General features: G+C 38.7%; 1 protein-coding gene across 1 annotated transcript in view; it reads right to left on the minus strand.

Annotated features, from left to right (window-relative positions):
• The window catches only part of LOC103128953 (contactin-associated protein-like 3), a 180,214-nt gene extending 161,906 nt beyond the window's left edge, over nucleotides 1–18,308 (minus strand). The window contains exon 1 of the mRNA XM_016184982.2: nucleotides 18,086–18,308. Coding sequence (XP_016040468.2) covers nucleotides 18,086–18,170 — 85 coding nt within the window. The 5' untranslated portion in view covers nucleotides 18,171–18,308. The remainder of the gene's footprint in view (nucleotides 1–18,085) is intronic.
• Between the last annotated feature and the right edge of the window lie 3,952 nt (nucleotides 18,309–22,260).

Genomic DNA, 22,260 nt, shown 5'->3' on the forward strand with positions numbered 1-22,260 from the left:
GACAGATGGTAGATGTACTTAAGTGTTAGATGATAGATAGGCATATAGACACAGCAATATACACATGAATAATGTATATGCAAAGCAACAGATCATGCAGGGTTCCCACTAAGAGGAAGGGATCATTCCTGAATCCATTTTGAATTCAGATGATAGCAAAAGTTTTAATACAGCTAATTCACTGCTAAGCATTTTCTGGTGTAATCCACTAAGTTGCTATTTTATTATAGCTTTGGTATCTAATTCAATGTTTATCGCAAATTACATAAATTTAAATAGCAACAGTTCACTGAAAACTTGGGTCTCTGCCCAAAAAGTTTCCATAAAACAATCATTTTGTTTAATTATACATGTTTATTCAAAAGTATAGGCCATCACGTTAGGAAGGATAGTTGTGTGTATGTGTGAGTGAGTGAGTGAGTGAGAGAGAGAGTGTGTGTGTGTGTGTGTGTGTGTGTGTGTGTGTGTGTGTTAAGTAAAATCAAAGTTATATTACAGTGGACTAAATCAGGACTATCTCATTAAGTAATTTTATAAAGATGGATTTCTTATTATTTTCATAGTGCATCATTAAATAATTTTTAGGAAAAGCATATTTTGTACTAATCCTTTCCTATTCTTCCAAACTACACTATTTATTCTACAATCCTCATGTCAAAAAAAAAGGTAGTGTTTTAATTCAACATCAAATATAAATTAAAAAGCCAAAATATGTCAAATTATACCACCCATGTTGAATTATACCAAATACATCACAGATGTATATTTTCTTTTGTAAAACTCACCATGTATGTATGCCATATACAAATGATACAGACCACAGAACTTAAAATACATTTTGGAAAACTCTATACCTCTATAGAAAAAAATGCATGAAATTTCCAATATTTTATTCTGTTTAAAATTATGGCTAACAACTAAATATTTGATTAATCACAGAAAAATATTCATTTCAGTAATCTGTTGGCCACAGTAATCGTTGTGCCTCGCAAGCATACGAATAAGATCTTAAAAACATAATTTAAGCTGTATAGCCCAAACCAGTCTTAGAGATGTGTGTGCAGACTGCATAGCAATCGCTAGAGAAACAAAAGCAAAAGTAAACAAATGAGACTGCATCAAACTAAAAAGCTTCTCACAGAAAAATCTGAATCATTACAAAAGACATCCTATTAACAGGAGATAATTCTTAAATCAGACATCTGACAAAGGATAAAAATCCAAAATGTACAAGGGACTTGTAAAACTCAAGAAATAAAGAAAAAAATCCAAATAACCATATTTAAAAAATGAACACCAAAAAATAAAAATAAAAATAAATGAACTCCAGACTAGAAAAGACACTTCTCAAAAAAAGAAATACAGATCACAAACAGGCACACAAGAAGACATTTGTCTTCTTTTATTGTCAGTAAAATGCAAATTAATGCAACATTGAGTTATCATCTCATGCCTTGAGAATGACTATTATCCAAGGGATAAGAAACTGCAAGTGATGAATAGGATGTGAAGAGAAAGGAATCTGTAGACATTGTTAGTAGGAATGTACACTGGTGCAGTCATTAAAGAAAGCATAAATTCCATATAGATTCCACTCATCCCATTTTTGTTTTCAGGAAGTTTAAAATCTAACATAGAAGGCAGGTAAGTAATCAATCATCTGTTACATGAAGTAGATGATAATCTTAAAGCTATTAGCTTTTTATTAGATATTAAACTAATTACCTAAATGGTTGTTAAATTTTAATTTCTTGACAGGATGATGAAAACCAAATACCTCTTCAAGGATAGAATTGCAATGATATCCTGGCTCCATCTCTGATCCATCCAATGTTCACTCTCTCCTGTCACAGCCACAGTGGTAAGAACCATTATGCAACAAGACTAAAATGTTAACGGCAGTCCTATTCTCAGCTCTGAAACCATCTTCCCAGACAATACTTTTAGTTCACCTGAATGTTACCTATCAAGCTCAGGCAAAAATTACTAAAGTCAAGGGCCTTGTGGTACATAACTAACATAGACTTCCTAGCTTCTTCCAACATAAAGACTCCTAATTTTATCTGCTCTATTCTTACCTTTGGGTTCCTGATTATTAAACAATTTGTCCTGCTTTATATATTTATACTTTCAGCCATCAATTTGCAGGTGCTACCATGACACCAAATTGACTTCCCTGGGCAGATGACTGCACCAATGTTTCCTAGAACCTCACCTCTAGAGAAAGAAAGAAACAGACTGAGCGTATGGATCAACCTGCTAACACCCATGTCCATGGGAGAAACAATTACATAAGCCAGACCTTCCACCTTCTACACCCCATAAAGAACTCTGGTCCCTATACCCAGAGGGATAAAGAACAGGGAAGCTTCCAATGGAGGGGATAGGGCATGAAACTTTGGTGGTGGGAACTGTATGGAATTGTACCCTGTTTAATCATTATTAAATCACTAATAAATTTTTTAAAATGTTGGAGAGTGTGGCATGGTGACACCTATCATGGAAAGATGCAAAAAGAAACTTGCTTGCTTATTTATTTACTTATTTATTTTAACCAGAGCACTGTTCAGCTCTAGCTTATGGTGGTGAGGGGGACTGAACTTGGGACTTTGGAACCTCAGGCATGAAAGTCTGTTTGCGTAACCATTATGCTATCTACCCTCCACCCCAAAAAGAATTTTTTATTTGGTCATCCCTGGAGTTTCATCATTCAGGCCAACTTTTCAGAAAGAAACAGAGAGAAAGACATCAAAGCATTGATGTCTCCATCATGCAGTGAGAACCAGGCTTGAACCTAGGTCATGTCTGTGGTGAGCCAAGATCACCAGCCAAGTGAACTATTTAGCTGGCCAAGGAAATGCAAAAGTATACTTTTCCACCTGCAGGGGGAAAGCTTCACAAGTGGTGAAGCAGGGCTGCAGGGGTCTTTCTGTTTCTTTCCCTATCTCCCCCTTCCTCTCAATTTCTGGCTGTCTCTATCCGATAAATAAATAAATATAATAAAATATTTAAAAAAGGAAAGAGGGTAGGGGGTGAGAGGTCAAGCAGGAGAGGGAAAATAAATCTAAGGATTTTTCTGGATATTTTAGGAAATGGAATAGTTCACTATTTTGCATACTGAACAATATATATTGAGCACCCAGTGTCTCCTAAGACCTGAAATCAAAATCTTCAAAGGATGGGGTTTTGAGTTGTCTCAGATAATCATGTGGGAAGAGAGGAGTTAGGTTCTTCTGGTGGAAAGAGAGCAAAAACAAAAATCTCTGACAGTTGGAAAATCTGGGTCTTCAATTTACAGTCCTCCTCTCCAGCCCAAAGATTATAAAAGCAGGTCAGTCTGAGGGACAAAGAATTACTCCAGTGACATATTATAGGAAATAATGCTTCTCCTCTTTGCACAAAAGGCTGGTGTGCAGTTTTGGTTTTATTTTTTTCTGCAGCACTGGGGCAGAAACAGAAAAGGCTTTTGACTGCTTCAGATTGAACCTGTGCACTAGGGTTTAGGAAGGGAGAAGAGTAACAACAGTGGAAAGCAAAAAAGTCCCTGCTCTTGGAATTTAGAGTAAGGAAATAAATTAGTAAGTGTAAAATCCTTCAAAGTTTAAATAGAAATTATCCTTTCTCCACCTTCTGCACCCCATAATGATCCTGGGTCCATACTCTCAGAGGAATAAAGAACAGGAAAACTTCCAATGGAGGGGATGGGATATGGAACTCTGGTGGTGGGAATTGTGTGGAAAGTGTACCCCTCTTACCCTATGGTCTTGTTAAATCAATAAAAAAAATTATTCTTTCTGTTAGTATTTTTGTTGGGCATCTGCCTATTGCTGAGCAACAGTCCAAGACTGGGGAGGCAAAACTAAAAGGTGAAGAGAGGTTGACCCTAATGGCAAAACTTTGTCACTCAGAGTCACCTTTAAGTGCAAAGAAATGGACTGTGAACCTACAATTCTGTCTCTGACTTAAGTGCATTTGATTGGGGTCCTCTGCCCTTGTAACTGAAAGACCCCTTCCAATACCACAAGCTTTGCTACTCTCATTTCTTCCTACTCCTAAATAATCCTAAATCCTATAAAATATTGTACAGGGCAGCTTTTTCATACCTGCTGTCATTCTCTAGTTCCAGTCTCTTTATAGACCTGAAATCCTCTAACAAGGGAAGAGTTGAGAAGAGATAGATCTCAACATAAAGAGTGAAGAGAAAGGAAATCCATTTGGTCTACCAACTTTTTTCAAAGTAGCCTAGGCAATCAATGGGCCAAGTCATCCTCAGTCAAAGAAAGTGGAAGTAGAAGAGTCCTATAAAGGCACTAGGGTACGGTGGAAATAAGTGGCAGAGGACACTACATAGTCTCATCTCTGGAAAACGAAGACATAATAAACACAACAGGCGCCCTTCTATGTTAAAATGCATGATAGCCTACAGGTTATACTGTCCTACTCCCTCTTGTTTCAACTTTAAAAAAGAAAGTATGGGGCCAGGTGGTGGCGCACCTGGTTAAGCACACCCATTACAGTGCACAAGACACTTGTAAGCCCCCGGCCCCCACCTGCAGGGGAAAAGCTTCACAGTGGTAAAGCAGAGCTGCGGGTGTCTCTCTGCCTCCTTCCTTTTCTATCTCCCTCTCCCCTCTCAATTTCTCTCTGCTTCTGTCCAATAACAAATAAATAACTATATACATTTACAAAAACAAAGGATCTCTTTCTGGATAAACGTCCATTTTCAGCAAATGAATCCTATCATTTGTAAGAATTATGAATAATATCAATTATTAATAAGAATGTATAACTTCTCAAAAATCTGGTTTTGGGGTTTACAAAAGAAGATTACTTCATCATGACAGGGGATAGTAAATTATCAGGACCCAAATTTTATTATTTTAAAACTTTGGTGTTTATTTCTTTTATATGAGAGAAGACTGCATGTGAAAAAGAGAAAATAGAGCACTGTTCTAGTATTGGGAATTTTAGGCACATGCGTCCCATGCTCTGCCAGTTGAGCTATTGCTCCAGTTACCAAAACTTTTTTTTTAAGATTCAAAAATTAGGGGCCAGGTGGTGGCTCACCTGGTCGACCGCACATGTTGCCGTACACAAGGACCTGGGTTCGAGCCCCCGGTCCCCACCTGCAGAAAGTGAGCTTTACAAATGGTGAAGCAGGGCTGTAGGTGTCTCTCTGTCTCTCTCCCTCTCTATCTCCCCTACCCTCTCGATTTCTGACTGTCTCTATCCAATAAATAAAGACAATAAAAAAAATTTTTTTTAAAGAAGCCACACCAACAGTGGTGGTTAAAAAAAAATTAAAAATTAAAAATTGTGTTTTCTCATCTTGCACCATAGTTTAAACAGAATCATTTGGTTTTACCTAAGAAGTAACTGATCTGAACTTTTTTTTTAACGACAGTGTGTTATATATCTGATTTTCTTGCAGGAAAACTCCTTGTGCTTTTAAGAAAGTTGTCTATTCCTTTAAATGCTCTTAAATATACCTGAAACTCTATTTACACTATCTTACTTTAACCTCTCAGTTTTTTTGTTCGGCTCTTCCTAGCTAAAGGCACATGTCACACTGTAGAAGAGGGTATAGTTTAAAATGCCAAGGGTCACAAAATTCGTTACTGAAGCATCTATGGGTACCGCATGTCAAAGAAGTCTGAGAGTCACAGATGCAATGCTCCTATCAAGGTTACAGCTGGTTATTTGTTCTTTTATATGTTTTACTGCTTTTAGAGAAGCAATTTTCTCATTCTAAAATTTCTAAATATCAAAGACAGACAAAAAAATTAAAGCTATGTAACAAATCCTTAATTTTAGCAAACGCCATGTGAACAACTGTCCATAGACATATGTTAGTTTTCTCTAATCACTCAAATGTAATAGATAAAAATAACTGAAAATTATTAAGATATTTTTTTCCATAATGGATGTGTTGAGAAAATGAAGCTCTCTGACCTAAATGATATTACTGAATTATTTTAATGTTAAGTGGATTCCTTTTATAATACTACCGGCCTTTAAAGCAAAGTTCTACCAGTCTTTCCTTATCTTAAAACTGTATTCACAGAAATTATATATAGTATATTTGCATATGTTATATATAATATATTATGTATACCACATTTACATACACAGTCTTCTATGTCTTTTTAAATGCTGTCATTTTCTTCTCACACTTTTGAATCTTTCTTACATCGGTGTGTGTGTGTGTGTGTTTCCATCCTTCTATGATATGTAATACTAGAAGGTTCTTTAACTTGTTGTTTGTGTTCATGGACTCTAGTTGCTATAGTTTATATCTGTTACCAAATGAACCAGCATTTCTCTGAAAGACAACTACCAGATGGTTTCATTCATATGGACAATATAATAACTATGGTGGTAGGTACAGTGTGAAACTATGCCCCTATAGTCTCATGATCTTGTAAACCAAAATATTTTCTACAACCCCCACCAACACCAACAATAACAACAACAACAGACAGCTGTTTTTACAGAGACCAGACTCCAGACAAACCTCAGAAGCAAATTAAGTGTTGCCTGTCCTAATACCCTAAAATACAAAGCACCTAAGGCATGTGAAGACAATGGTTTCAACTGGGTCGTACCCTTGTGTTCGTTAATCATTCAAATGATCAGAAGTCCAGCTGGAGAATATCCATTCTAGACTGTACCAAACAAGGAATAACTCAATCCCATATAACTGGGTTGTCACCTAATCTAATCTGTGTTTCTTATATAACTATTGACAGTTGTTTTTAATTCCTTCAGCAGCTCTCTCCCTATGCACTTCCTCCAAGATACTCAAGAACCCAAATGCACATACCAGGAGACATCATTCTGGCATTTCTCCCATCAATTTACCACTTTTAGAAACAGTGTATTTAGCTTCTGTCTAGCTCCCTGGTTGCCTAAGGATGTTGACACAAAAATGAGTAACAACTTTGATTAATATCTCAAGGCAACACACTATCCATTCTTCCAAACAACAATTTTATTGTTTATGCACAAGCTCCAGAGAAATTTGTTGGGTTTTGAATACTCCGTGTAATGAAATGATAGTGAAAGGAATGTGTAGGACAGTAGGTATAAGTTTCATCATTTAGGAGGTATGGAAGGGAGTCCGGCGCTAGCACAGCAGGGTAAACACGTGTGGCACAAAGTTCAAGGACCAGAGTGAGGGTCCGGGTTCGAGCCCCCGGCTCCCCACCTGCATGGGAGTCGCTTCACAGGTGGTGAAGCAGGTCTGCGGGTGTCTATCTTCCTCTCCCCCTCTCTGTCTTCCCCTCCTCTCTCCATTTTTCTCTGTCCTATCCAACAACAAGGACATCAATAACAACAGTAACTATAACAATGAAAATAACAAGGGTAACAAAAGGGAATAAATAAATATTAATTTTTTTAATCAATTTTTATATATATTTATTTATTCATTTTCCCTTTGTTTTTGCCTTTGTTGTTTTATTGTTGTAGTTATTATTGTTGTTGTTATTGATGTCTTCGTTGTAGGATAGGACAGAGAGAAATGGAGAGAGGAGGGGGAGATAGAGAGGGAAGAGAAAGATAAGACACCTGCAGATCTGCTTCACTGCTTGTGAAACGACTCCCCTGCAGGTAGGGAGCCGGGGCTTGAACTGGGATCCTCTCGCCGGTCATTGTGCTTTGCGCCACCTGCGCTTAACCGTTGTGCTACCGTCCGACTCCCTAAAAAAAATTTTTAAAAAGAGGTATGTTAGTTTACAGAATTACCACCACTAGTAATAAAACTCTTATCTTATTCATTATCTGCCTTCATCCCACAGTGGCCCAATGAATATATACCACTGAAATTCCTTCTCCAAAGGGACAATCACTAAAGCAGCACACCGTTTAGCATATCCCTCAGAAGAACACACCCAAAGCTGTTATAGTAGCCAACCAAATAGCAAACTTTTTTCTATTCTTTCCATGAGTTAGATATAACTTAACACACCCTCTGCCAGAATTTAATCCAAAGTGATAGCAAGCACAAACTTAATGATCCATACAAACCAGATAATATATATTACACCTTTCACTCATCTGTGATTTACACCCATTTGGGTGAATTGTTTTTTAAGAGGACATAAATGTGGGACACATTTAAATTAGAATTACATAGCTTCTAATTTTTTATTTATTTTCCCTTTTTGTTGCCCTTGTCTTTTTTTATTGTAGTAGTTATTATTGTTGTAGTTACTGATGTCATCCTTGTTGGATAGGACAGAGAGAAATGGAGAGAGGAGGGGAAGACAGAGAGGGGAGAGAAAGATAGACACCTGCAGACCTGCTTCACCGCCTGTGAAGCGACTTCCCTCTAGGTGGGGAGCCGGGGGCTCGAACCGGGATCCTTATGCCGGTCCTTGCGCTTTGTGTCACGTGGGCTTAACCCGCTGTGCTACCGCTAGACTCCCTATAGTTTCTAATGTTAAACTACTTAAAAATGTCAAATTTTTTATGTTCCCATTGTATTTCAAATCAGTGCATTGAAAATATCAATTACCTGGAGCCTAAGGAGGATAATTATATCTTCTCTTACAAAACAGACTCCCTCTTTTATTATAGAAGAGTAAAGTTTCCAGTGAAGCAGGAAGGATATTTATTGTAAAGAAACAACCAATCTAAGTGTGTTTATTACCAAACAATATTATAAGCACAATTGGCAGACATATGCACTCTCTGTGTCAAAGCAATACACTTGTCATAAAATATAAAACAAAAGCCTCCTGAAATTCATAGTCATTAGTAGTTGATCCAGTACAACGTTTTGAGAAACTTGGCATTTATATGCATTTATAAAATAACCTTAGATTTTACTAGGTTATATAAAAACTGATTAATTCCTACAAGGAAATAAAGTCCTTTTTGTTATTATTTGTAAAAAAAAAAAAAAAAGAAAAAGAAAAAGTCAGATTTATCATCTCAGGTATAGGTACATTCTTCTAAATAATTATCAGTTGTGAGAGTCTATTAAGTAATACCCCTAAATAATATCAAAAGGGGCATGAGAGATAGAATAATGGCTGTTCTGAGGTTCTGAGGTTCCAAAGTCCCAGGTTCAACTCTCCACACCACTTTGAGCCAGAGTTGAGCAGTGCCTCTTTGGCAGAGGGAAGTAAAAAGTAATATTATCATGCCTTTCTTTTTCCATTTTTACTGGCTATGCATAATCTTTCTTAGAATTTGATGTAAAGTATTTAGGGATCAGAAGATAGCTCAACAGGCCATGCAAATGCCTTACTTGGTTTTGATGCCAGACACAACATGGTAGCTCCAGGGCCAGCACCAAGAAAACTCCACCAGATGGTGAAGTGATGTTTCAAATCTCTCCCACTCTCTCCCCCTTTCCTCCCCTCCCTCTCTCTTTCTGTACCTCTTTTTCTCCACTCCCCACCTCTGTAAATGTCAATATAAAGAATAACTGGGGCATGGTGGTGGTGCACTGGGTTAAGCATACATTGCAATGCACAAGGAGCCAGGATCGAGCCCCTGGCCCCAACCTGAGGGCAAAAGCTTGATGAATAGTGGAGAAGTGCCAATGCCTTTCTGTTCCTTTCTATATAATTCCCCTTTTCCTCTCAATATCTCTCTGTCTCCATTCAATAAATAAATGATTTTTTAAAGAATTTTATTAAAATAAGCAAAAGACATTTAAAGCCCACAATCCTATCCTGGAATCTAAGCCAAGAAAAATAAATACATATATTTTGAAAAAACATATTACATTTAGGCAAGTGTCATTCAGAAATAAGAAGACATAAATAAAACATTTTTAAATCTATTCAATATGAAGTAGCAGACATTTAAAGAGGCCAGGTGGCAGGTGGGGACATCTCAGAAGTTATTCTGAAGAATTTTGTACAGAAAAGCCAAGTATTCAAAGGTACTAAAATATAAATAGGGGAAAAGATCCAATAGTTGATTCCATTTTACTTAGAAACTTACAGTGACAGATTGGCTGCTATTACTTCCAATCTTTGCACTATTTTGCACTTTGATATTCAAACTCTAGTTTTTACTGAGTGAAAAAAATCATCTAAGGTTTATTCAATTATTTGAGATTATATCTTAGTATTTATTAAGTATTTTTGAATGACCTTGTTTTTGTTTTTCAAATCAACACAAATAAGTAGTCTTTTTAATGCATTTTATTAATTTTTATTTTAACGAGAAAGAGAGATACAGAGAAAGACTATAGCAATGCTCAGTTCTAGCATTGGATCTGGAGATTGAAACTGGAGCCTCTGAAGTGGCGGCATGAAAGTCTTTTGCATAACCATTATGATGTCTCCCAGCCCCCACAAAATTTCCCGAGGAAGTCTTCTCCCAGGACATTCCTCCACTCCTGGGGAAATTACTAATAACGGTTCTCAAATGCTATTTTGTTAATTATTAGCTTAGTTTTCACAAGATTCAGGTTCTGTTTATCCTTACCCATCACTATATTGACGTCACATAGATTTTCTTAAGCTTTTTGCAAGTAAAATGTTTCTCAAAACATCCTGATCTCAGAATTTCCGATAAGTGTGTTCAAATACTAGATATGTGTCTGTTTATTTATTTTTTTCTCTGCCTCTAGAGTTACCCCTGGAGCTTTGTGCCAGCATTATGAATCCACTGCACCTGGGGGGGGGGGGCATTCTTTTTTCCATTTTATTGGACAGAACAGAGAGAAATTGAGAGAGGAGGGGAAAACAGCAAGGAGCAATGAAAGAGAGACACCGGAAGACCTGCCTCACCGCTTGTGAAGCAGCCCCGCCCCTGCAGGTGGGTCTTTGAGCACTCAGATCTATGTGCGCTTAACTGGGTGCGCCAACGCCCAGCCTCCTCCATTCATTATTTGATGAAGCCTCCTGGCGGGGGGGGGGGCGGGGGGGACACGACTCCACAGGTTCTACTGGCACACTGTCCCGCTCTGTGGTCCGGGAGGTGACGCAGTGGATAAAACATCCGACTCTCAAGCTTGAGGTCCTAAGTTCAATGCCCAGCAGCACATGTACCAGAGTTATGTCAAGTTCTCCCTCTCTCCTCCTATATTTCTCATTAATAAATAAAATGAAAACAAATTCCCTGCTTTATGTTCATTTTACCAGCACAGTTCACTGGATCAGTGAAGGAGTTTCCCTCTCCAGTTCCACAGCCATGACCTATCCTTTGACAGGCTCCATTCCTGCACCAGCTGATTAACATGGAAAACCCTTTTCATTGAGACAACAGTAAGCATGCTATTGAGACAAAGTCTGAACCAGTTCCTATATAAGCAGCATTTTAGTCTATATAGCAAGATTTTCTTATAGATTATATCGAACCTCAGAGCACTCATGACCCTTCTTAAGATTCAATGTGCCCACTTAGCAATAAAAAATGTTGCTGTTGGAACCCGGTGGTGGTGCACCTGGTTGAGCGCATACTTTACAACGCACAAGGACACATGTTCGAGCCCTTGGTCCCCACCTGCAGGGGGGAAGCTTTGCAAGTGGTGAAGCAGAGTTGCAGGTGTCTCTCTGTCTCCCTTTTTTTTTTAAGTTTTTTTTTATTCCCTTTTGTTGCCCTTGTTGTTTTATTGTTGTAGTTATTATTGATGTCGTTGTTGTTGGATAGGACAGAGAGAAATGGAGAGAGGAGGGGAAGACAGAGAGGGGAGGGAGAGAAAGACAGACACCTGCAGACCTGCTTCACCGCCTGTGAAGGGACCTGCCTGCAGGTGGGGAGCCGGGGGCTCGAACCGGGATCCTGACGGCGGTCCTTGAGCTTAGCTCCACCTGCGCTTAACCCGCTGCACTACAGCCCGACTCCCTGTCTCTCTCCCTTTCTATCGCCCCCTTCCCTCTTGATTTCTGGCTGTCTCTATGAAATAAAATAAAGATAATAAAACAAGTTTTAAATGTTGCTGCCAGCAAAGAATTGCAAATAATCTATGTACCTTGAAATGACAAGATTTCTGGGGGGGGGGGGGGAATCCTCAAGAGGTGACATGTAATAAATGCATGATCAGCCATTGATTCCTTACCAATCACGTGATTATCTTCAGTCCATTCATTTTGTATACAAGTATTTTCATGCCAAACCATTAAGGCTGATCATGTTACTGAGTTAAGACAATCTACCTATTACTGTCACATTCTACTGTGCATGTTATTCGAATGTATTTTCAAAGGAAAGTACTGCTTGTTGCTTGTTACTTTCTGTTAAAGGGTCGTATTTCTACACCTTCATTTCAGTACATTAGGAAGCCAGTAAAAGAGTTAAAATTTGATACAAAACTTCAAATTAAGGTGCTCAATACATATGACTTAGATCAAGCACTAGGCAGTACATGAAGATTACTGGTTTAGCACCCATGTTGAACAGCAAAATGGGGTTGATATGCACCCTCAGTCATGGGCAGTGACCTCTCATCTGTATGCAGAATTTAAAGGGAAATAGGAAATACTGACTGATAAAAACAAATCCAGATGACCACTCTTGGAAGAGTGAGTGAAATTTTGGCATTTCTTCTTGTCTTTCTCTATCTCTGACTATCTTTTGTTCTCCACCTCTCTCTTCCTTTCTCCCACCATCTAAAGAAACTAGGAGTGTAGAAACCCAATAACCCAGCAAAGAAAGAGGAAGAGAGAGTGAGTGAGCAAGAGAGTGAATGAGAGAGTGTTGCTTTCGCCGGGACTCATGGCTGGGTTGTATGCAGTATCTCTTTATTCATGCAGGACGCAGCGCAATCTATACCAAACTAAGCTAAACTAAAACTACAAACAATCTTGTCCTTATAAATATACTAGCCCAGTAGGGTGGGAACAGGATGCTACGCAGAGAGGGTGGAGAGAAAAGTGACTGGTGAAAATCAGGGTATGACAAGAAGAGGGGGCGGAGAAGGCAAGAATTCTACCACTAAACCACCAATGCCCTGGAGGGAGGGTGGTGCTTGTTAACAGCGGTTATGTAAATAGAATGAAGTGGTTATGTAAATAGAATAGTGTTAAGCAGGGGGGATTGAACTAATGAAACAGAAGGGGTTTTTAGAAGCATACCAACAAGAGAGAGAGAGGAAGAGAGAGAGAGAGGGCGCGCGAGCAAGAGAGAGAGAGAGAGAATAGTGTATACCCCACACAATGTGGACCAGAAATATATCCTTTTTCTTGCAATGAAAAAAGCACTCTGGCTAGAGAAAGAAACAAAAGAAAACTTGCAAGTATTTAAATTTAGCAAGGTGAGATGGCATCATTCATAATTCTATAAACTGATCCAATTCATAAATTGAATTCTGGGATCCACAAATGTCACTGTTTACATTAAATAATCACCATCAATACCTGAAATTTACAATATAGGTTTCCACATTTTCTTTCCATTTCAGAGGGGAGGGAATTAGAGTAGAGCAGCTATCAACAAAACCTGTGTTATATGGAAAAAATAATTTAGCTGAAAATTCTAGATGTGTTCTTCCTAATTGGGGAGAGGTGAACATAGCCCTTCAAAGTGAGGTGATCCACAGTTTTTTTAAATGCTAAATATGAATGTTGACACTAAATAGTAAGTCTCCCCAAAATAGCATGTCACTTTGGTATACAGATTATTCAGAACTGAAGTCAATTGAGATTTTGAAGACTCATGAGAAATGTTTACCGTGTCCTAATCCACCTAGAAAAATAAAAATTGGGGTTATTTATGAGTTTTGTGTTATCTACAAAAAAATAACCTTTCTATGGGAAAAAAACTGTCTATGTGTCAGGGAAAATGTGTAATTGACTAGAGAAAGAAACAAAAGGAAACTCTTCAGTTTTGAGAATTTGGTCACCATACGACGCTTCACCCCCTTTTTTTTTATGTGAGTCCTTCTCCTCTCTCCTAAGTCCTATGGCCCTATTCATTTTTATGATCAGAGTAAGTATCTTCATTTCCCTCATTTACTTTAGAATCTCTAATCGTGTGAATTCTCTATGTGCATGTAATGAAGTTTGTTTTTCCCCTTTTACTAATTTATGTAATGTTAATTTGCTTGTTCAACGAGCCTGAGAAGAATCAGATGAATGGAGGGGAGGGTGGGGTTTCTCTCTGCTGCTACAACAATTTCTTCATCCTTTTGGTTTTGAAATTATAAAGAAAGATCATTTTAAAGCAGAAATCTAGTGCCTTCTTCCCATGGTTACTGCTGATAGAGAGTGAAGTAACACATTCTTATCTATACAATAACTTCTAGAAGACAGGAGTCTATACTTAGAACCTATATTCACACTTTCCTCCTGAATTTCATTCAAGAGGACAGTTCCATACAGTAACACTCATATGAATAATAAAAAGGACAAAGTTTTGAAAGGCAGACCAAGTAGGTGTTCACACTTTGAATATATCAGGCCACTGATGTAGCTTCTTCAATGTGTTCTATCTTCAAAAGACAGATAAGGTGAATTTTTTTTTTTAAAGTCCTTATTCTTGATCATTGAAAACATACTCCTCCCTGTACAGAATTCTCTTGATATTAAAATTCCTCACTGATTAAAGAAAATTTCACTATTGACTGAAATGTCAATTATTGTGAATGCTGCCCATTCCTTGAGAAGAAGCCTGATGACAATACCTCACCTAAGATGATCCTCTAGTTGACAGATAGAACATTGTCATCTATTATAGAGAGCAAAACTGGGTCCACTGGAAAAGAATCATTATCCCATTTAAAGCATATACTTTTAAAGTTTCTTATTAGTATTCAAAAATTATTTGTCTTAGGCTTGCCATCTCATCTGAAAGGATTATTTTAATTCTTAAAGCACTTCTTGGGCAGGGGAGATAGAGTAATGATTAAGCAAATAGTCTTTCATGTTTGAGGCTCTGAGGCCTCAAGTTCAATCCCCAGCACCACCGTAAGCCAGAAAGAACTCAGTAGTGCTCCAGAAAATAAAATAAAAATAATTAAGAACAACAATTAAAGTACTTCATGGGTGTTGGGAGGAGCATGAATAATGCTGCTGCTGATTTCCTATTCTAGTCTAAAAACCAACTTATTGGCAAAGCCCAAGAGCAATTTCTCAACTGGTGGAGTAAGACAGAAAAAGACGCCTGTCTCCTGACTCAGTCATGACAGATTTCAAATACACGGATTATCTTTTATTTGTATATATACACAGAAATTCTTCCTAGAAGAGAAAAATCAAGTTGGTCAAATAAGTGAATCCAGATATTTATCTTTTATTTATTTATTTATTTATTTATTTATTTATTTTTATTGCCACAAGGGGTATTGCTGGGGCTTGGTTCAGTGCCCACAGGAGAGAAGTCCACTATTCCAGGTAGTCATTTTTCCTTTCCTTTCCTTTTTTTCCTCTCCTTTTTTTATAATTACTATTATTATTTATTTGGTAGGACAGATAGAAATGGAGAAAGGAGGGAGAGATAGATGCAGAGAAAGAAAGAGATTCCTGCAGGCCCGCTTTGTCGCTCTGAAGCTTTCCTCCTACAGGTGGGGGGGGCAGGGTCCTCAAGAATGGTAATGAGTGCGCTTACAGGGCTGCACCACGGTGGTCCGCCCCTCCTGAATCTAGATCCTAATGAAACTAGTTCTGCTTCAATGATACTTTAAAAATGAGAGCACTAAGAAATGATCAGATGCAATTTGTGCAAACACTATGGATCTTTCAATCTACTGAATCACTGAAATGTATACTGGATGCATGAAGAATTATAGATAGTCATCTTTGTGGTAACAGAGAACTCTAGCTTTAGGACCTAAGCCGTTTTGTTTGTTTATTCTTCCTAATGTGTTAACAAATGATGGGATGGGGCTACAGTGTATATAGCATTGAGATCTCAAGCATGAGGTCCCCAAGCTTTATTCTCAGCATGGCATGCACCAGAATGATGCTGTGGTTCTTTTTATCTCTCATTAATAAAACCTTTACTAAATGCAATTGGGGGGAGGGTGTGCCAGGCAGTGGCCCACCTGGTTTAGCACACATGTCACTATGCTCAAGGACGGGCTTGAGACCCTGCGCCCAACCTGCAGGGGGAGACAATTCACAAGTGGTGAAGCAGATCTGCATGTTTCTCCTCCCCTGTCTCTCCCTCCCCTCTTAATTTCTTCCTGTACTATCCAATAAAATAGAGAGGGAAAAAAATGTCAACCAGGAATGGTGGATTCATAGTGCTGGCACTGAGCCCCAGCAATAACCCCAGGGGTAAAAGAAACAAGGAAAGAGAGAAAGGAAGAAAGAAACAAAAAAAGAAAGAAAGAAATTTTACAAAAGTACTTAATTTAACTTTTAATAAGAGACCAAATAATCTAAATAAATAGAGGTTAAAGAGTGAAAACCAACATAGACTTTTGAAGAATCAGTCATAGTCCCAGAGGGACTGAGTGTAGAAATTATCCCTTTCAGATTTGAATGGTACTCTCCAGAGTAGTACCTCAGTCAGAACATGTCAAACTTTAAAGCTGTTCAGTATAAAATACCAAGTTACCTCCTTGATTTCAGGAAATAAAACACAAACAGAAACCAGTGAAATACCAAAACTCATTATACTAATATTCTATAAGCCTACCAGGAAACAAGAAGCCTGCCACTGTGTTCCTCTTGAGGGAAAACGTTTTTGAAACCACATTTCCTTTAACTAAGAGTGACCTCCAGTGACTTTTTAATGGTGCTTCAGTGTAGTAAGTGAAATTATTCTACAGTTTTCACAAGCAAATCATTTAGCCTTAGTCGTTTTTTAATCTCTTAGCAAAGTGAAAATGCTCTGTTGCAGGACCAGAGGATTAGATCTTATGTAAAGATCCCATTTTAATTAGTCCATGGACATAATCTCACAAAATGCAATCAAATTGTGTCTGAAACACAGGTAGACTGTGTTCAAAGGAGACAGGCTGATTTTTAGGAGCTACTCACATAATATGGAGTTAAATGAGTTAATAAAAAATGAAGCACCACAAAATCATCATAGATCAAGGCTCACATGGCAGAATAGACGAAAGGCCATTTTATTAGAATGTTTTTCACTTAAAGGAAGTCTTCTTGGAAAAGACAGAATTGAGCCCCCAAAAGCTTTATCGGGATAGCAGACAGCAAGATGAGTTCTGAACATACCTACTAGCATTTTCTTTAAAAGCACATTAGCTAATCGTAGCTCCTCTCCCCACAACCAGACTAAAGATAATAATAAATGTTACAGTGAAAGGAAGGGGGTGGGGTGGTTAGACAGGACCAGAGAGAGTCTCTTAAAATTCCTCAAGGAAAGAAAAAGCCCTGTGATAGAGAATTCAATCTGAATAAAACTTTTAAAACTTTTTAAATTTTATTTGTAGGTTCAAATGAGTTGGGGTCATTTAAATCAACTTAACTAAACTAACCAAAAAGGGAGAGCAAAATCAGAAACAGAACAAATCGCCACATGCAAGATTGGACATTTGTAAAAAAAAAAAAAAAAAAAAAAAAGAAAGAAAGAAAGAAAGAAGGAAAGCCCTAAATAGCAGCTTGTGTGTGTTCTTGAGCAGAAACCATCTACCTTTTGCGGACTCTGCACTACCTCAAATAGCCAGGTAGCCAGGTGGGCTTTACTGCGGAGCCAGCACCAGCAGCTGAGTTCTGGTCTGCGGATTCCGCAGAGCGCCAACTGCAAACAGCCACGCTAATGCAGGACCCAGCCTGGTCCACCAGCAATTTCCCTTCCTGATAGCATCCTCCAAAATGCAATTATACTGGGGGCGGGGGAATAAATGACCACACTGGCGTGCCTCAGGCAATTTTCTAGCCGTTCCCTCTCTGCATTTCTTTTCTCATGTTAATTTTAGGTATTACTATAACTTGAGGTTTCTCAGTGAATATTTAAAGCAAGGGCAGAGGGCTCAGTTTGCAGACAAAAAGTCAAAGCATGCCTTCTAAGCATTTTAGACTTGACAAGAAAAGAGAACACCATAAACACCATCTCTTTTTAGCACTGGCACTTCGCGGTGCTTTTAAATACCCAATTTCCAGAAACTTGACAATGACCCCATCTGTACATATCAATTAGTAAAAATAATAGTACTAATAAAACCCACAAACTCTTAAGTTGTCGTCATAAGTTTTGCAAGATTTGTACTCACAAGTATCCCCCGCTACTACTGTGCTCCAGGACTGAGCAGACAAAAGAAAGAGCATCTTGAGAAGGGCTCCGCCAACAGGGTCCATGTTCACATTTACCAGGGTGCTCCCCCACACACACCCCGAAAGCCAAGGCTCTCAAGCGCTGGGGGCTTCGCGTTTCCTCCCTCTCACTGTGGCCAAAGCTCCCAACTCGCGCGCTACACGGACCCGCGCCTCGCTCGGCTCGCTCCCACCTGCGGCCACACCCACCCTCGCCCCCCGCTCCCGCCCCGGGTGTGGACGCCGAGCGAGCCCCGGGCGCCCCTGGCGGCCGCGCGTGGAAGTTCAAGTCAGAGCGCAGATAACCTGAAACCCCTCTCTCTGGAAGATGGTGGTGAGGTCATTTGGGATCCACAACTCTGTTCTTTTCCCTTGCGGGGTTTTTTTCCCTCTCAGTAACAGAGCAGATCAAAGAACAAGTTTGAGGAGGCAGACTTTCAGAGCCTAATGATGTCTTAGTATTCACCATTGAATTGAGTATTCACCATTCATATGAATTAAAAATCTTTTTTTTTAATTGTAAAGGAGAAACGAAGGGAAAAGTTATCAGGTTGAAGAAAATATTTATTGAAAACTGTTGCAAAGAAGATTATTTGTGTTTTCTCCATTGTCATTAGAAACACTCTAATGAACCTTACCGGGGTGACCATTCTGCAACAAACATGTGTGTGGATTAATCACACTGTGTACTTCAAGCTTGCGCAATGCTATGTATCAAATTATACCCAATTAAATTAGAAAAAAATTAGAACGGCCCTATATCAGCTAGTGTCAGCATTTTATTATGCATGCTCCTAATACATTTGAAAATTTTGATCAGCAGGTATAGAAAATCATAAACAGGCATCCTGGCACTAGATATTTTACTTAAAGCATTATCACAGAAGCAACCTTATACTAAGTAGGTGAATTGAATAGATTTGATTGATGAATTAAGTGAATTGATGAAACGATTTTTTTCTCCAGTAGGTATGGTTAAAAAAAATTATATCAATGGAGCAGTGAAACAGGTCTGCAGTTGTCTATCTTTATCTCCCTCACTCTTCTCCCCATCTCCTCTCAATTTCTGTCTTATCTAATTTTAAAAAAAGGAAAAAAATGGCCACTGGGAACAGTGGACAATGGATTCATAGCGCTGATAGCCATAACCTTGGGGGGCAAAGAAAAAAAAGTTTTCATTTTGTATATCATTTCTGAGTTCTCTTTTACTTGCTAGGTGGGATGCTCTCTGATTCCTGAATCATTTAATAAAGCCAATTAGGTAAAATTAACTATTCAATAGTCAAATGTTTGCTATTTAACAATATAAAGGAAAACAGTTACCCAAAGATAGAATCGGGAGACCCTTGGAGAGAGAAGTATTTCAATATTAATGATTTAGAAGCCAAATGCCTATTAAGTGGTTTTCTCTACATCCTATACAAGATACCAGCAAATGGAAATGCAGATATGAAAACGGTACCACAAGTATCAATACTTTCCTAACACTGAGACCAAACAGAAGGCAAATGTGCTGAGACTTTGAAAATAGTCTCCAGGCATCTTTGTGCTACCCAAAGGGATGGAGAATATGAAAGAAAAGTTGTCTAAAAGCAAAGAAGAAAAGGTATTTTTTCTTACAACTCCTTTCTTTCTTTTTCTTTTACTTTTTTTGCAATGAGTATAGAAACAAACAGGGACAAAAAATTGTTTGAAAAACAATAGTTTGTGGATAGAGGGTAGATAGCATAATGGTTATGCAAAGAGACTCTCATGCCTGAGGCTCCAAAGTCCTAAATTCAATTCCCCGCACTACCATAAACCAGAGATGAACAAAACCAAACAAAACAAAAAAAAAGGAAGAAGAAGAAGGAGGAGGAGGAGGATGAGGAGGAGAGAAGAAGAAGGAGGAGGAGGAGGGGGAGGGGAGGGGAAGGGGAGGGAAAGGGGAAAGAGGAGAAGGAGAAAGAGAAGGAGAAGGAGAAGGAGAAGGAGAAGGAAAGAAATAAAGAGAAAACAGAAAAACAATAGTTTGCTGTGCCCACCAAGTAGAAGTACTGGGAAGCTAAGAAGCTGATGAAAGTACACAGTCTCAATCCCAACTGTATAGTTCTCTCCACCTCTGTAAATATCAGGATACCCCCTATACACCCCCCAATCAGTATTCTCTGCTAATTGAGGGTCATGTTGACTCAGAACATTTGGAAACTTGAAAAAAAAAGTCACAGGCAGTAAGTACAGTGGCCTTTATTCACTGGTCAGACACTTTTCTGGTGTCCACTACATTTCGTGCATCTTAATATTTTATATCTAATTTTTAGTTTTCTTCACATTTGATTTTATGAGAGATGAAGAAGAAGCTAGAGAATTGTTCAGTCTTGGTGTATTTGATGTCAGCCACTGAACCAAGGACTTCATGCAATTTTAGCATATAGTGCTACTGGGGATTGATCCTGGAATCTCTGAGGCTTCAAGCATGCAAGTGTAATGCACTGTCTCTCCACTTTCTGCCTCGTCCTAGTAAGCTTTTGAGCATCACAAAATTGCCTTCAGTATAAAGCCAGATACCTGTTCCTTTCTCTTCCAAAAGTTATAGGTGAGTGGGCATCAGTTGAGCCATACGTGTTCCTTTTGAGACTCATTTCACACAGCACAGGTCTAATCCTTTTTAAACTGCCTATATACCAGGCACAAAGCCCTACGTTCAATAAACAAATAGGCAGACTGGACCTCAAAGAGGTTAATGAATTGGTTCAGAGTCACACATTAATCCAGCATAGTTGCCAAACAGTCTGATCTCGAACCCCCTTTCCACAGGGCCTCGGGCCTGCTGTAGGAGGAAAAGTTGTCTCCCCATGGAAACCCAACTGTCAAAGTGAATCCATTTAAAACAGATAAGCCGACACCTGAATAATTGATACCAACAAAACTGAAAACAACGGTGTCAGTAAATTACTTGTGCAGGCATTAAGAATAGGTCAGAGATAAGCCCCAGTGTGGAAAAGATTAGGACTCTGGAGAAATGTTTCCTGCAGTACAAAATACTAAACACTACAGTCTACTACAGAAGGTTCAGAGCAAGTGGGGGTCCCCCTCCCCACCAACCCACCGGTAGCCATGAGGAGAGGTAAAGAGACAAAAAGGAATGCCCAAAGCTGAGCACTGGCAGATGGTAAATATGACTCCAGCTTTCACCAGTCTCCAGCTGGCTCCTTGAATAGTAGTTTCCTTGTTTGTAAAATAGGATCATAGCCAGTCAGAGAGTGATTATGAAATTATAGGTTTGAAACCCCTACAGAGGGCAGAAACTTGCTGAGTACACAAGACTGTGCTGACTACAGACTTGCCTTGTAAGCTGGTCTCCATATGGAGACCCCCGTCAGCTGCTTAGCACATGCACGCCTCAGTGTCCTCATGTTTGACCATAGTTCAGAGTCAGTACTTGGGCATAATCTCAAAGCTAAATAAGAAAACATATGTCAAGATGACAGTCAAGATGGCACTGGATCAAGTAAATGTGTTGCTGGAGTTCTGAACTCAGCCCAGATGACGGTTGCACTGTAACACATGGCACACTTTCATAGCTACGACTCAAACCCAACAATTGAATGTGTGTGTGTGTGTGTGTGTGTGTGTGTGTGTGTGTGTGTATCAGAGTTTACACAAAACACTGTAGAGATAGAGAGGAACCCCCTCCCCCAATCTCCTAAAGTTCTTCTTGGAAGTACAAGTAATCAAACTAAACAAACTAGTAGAAGAAAAAGAAAAAAGAATTCTTTACTACCTATTATGTGGAATATATATAGATACGAGGATTCTGAAATTTCTGAGGTCAAACACAAATGTATATACTGATCTGAGAAGTGAAAATCCTGGAGTTTCCAGGAGAAAGGAGGGTGACTTCTATGACAAAGACAAGAAGGCCTGCAATCATAGTTTTTCTCCAGTGGAAAGACTATTTCTAACAAGAAACCCCAAATAGGGCTTAGACATTTTAATTCTCATTCTTCTCTGTAATGAAGGGAATGGAAAAAGTTTCTTATGTGGCTGCAGGATCCAAGTTGATCTCAGTTTAAATAAGCCACATGCCAAAGTGATGCATCTTGGAAAAGTCTCCCTGTATCTTGGGAAGACCTTAGAACTTGAAGTTAACACA

This window comes from Erinaceus europaeus, chromosome 10, assembly GCF_950295315.1.
Source record: "Erinaceus europaeus chromosome 10, mEriEur2.1, whole genome shotgun sequence".
Taxonomy (NCBI): domain Eukaryota; kingdom Metazoa; phylum Chordata; class Mammalia; order Eulipotyphla; family Erinaceidae; genus Erinaceus; species Erinaceus europaeus.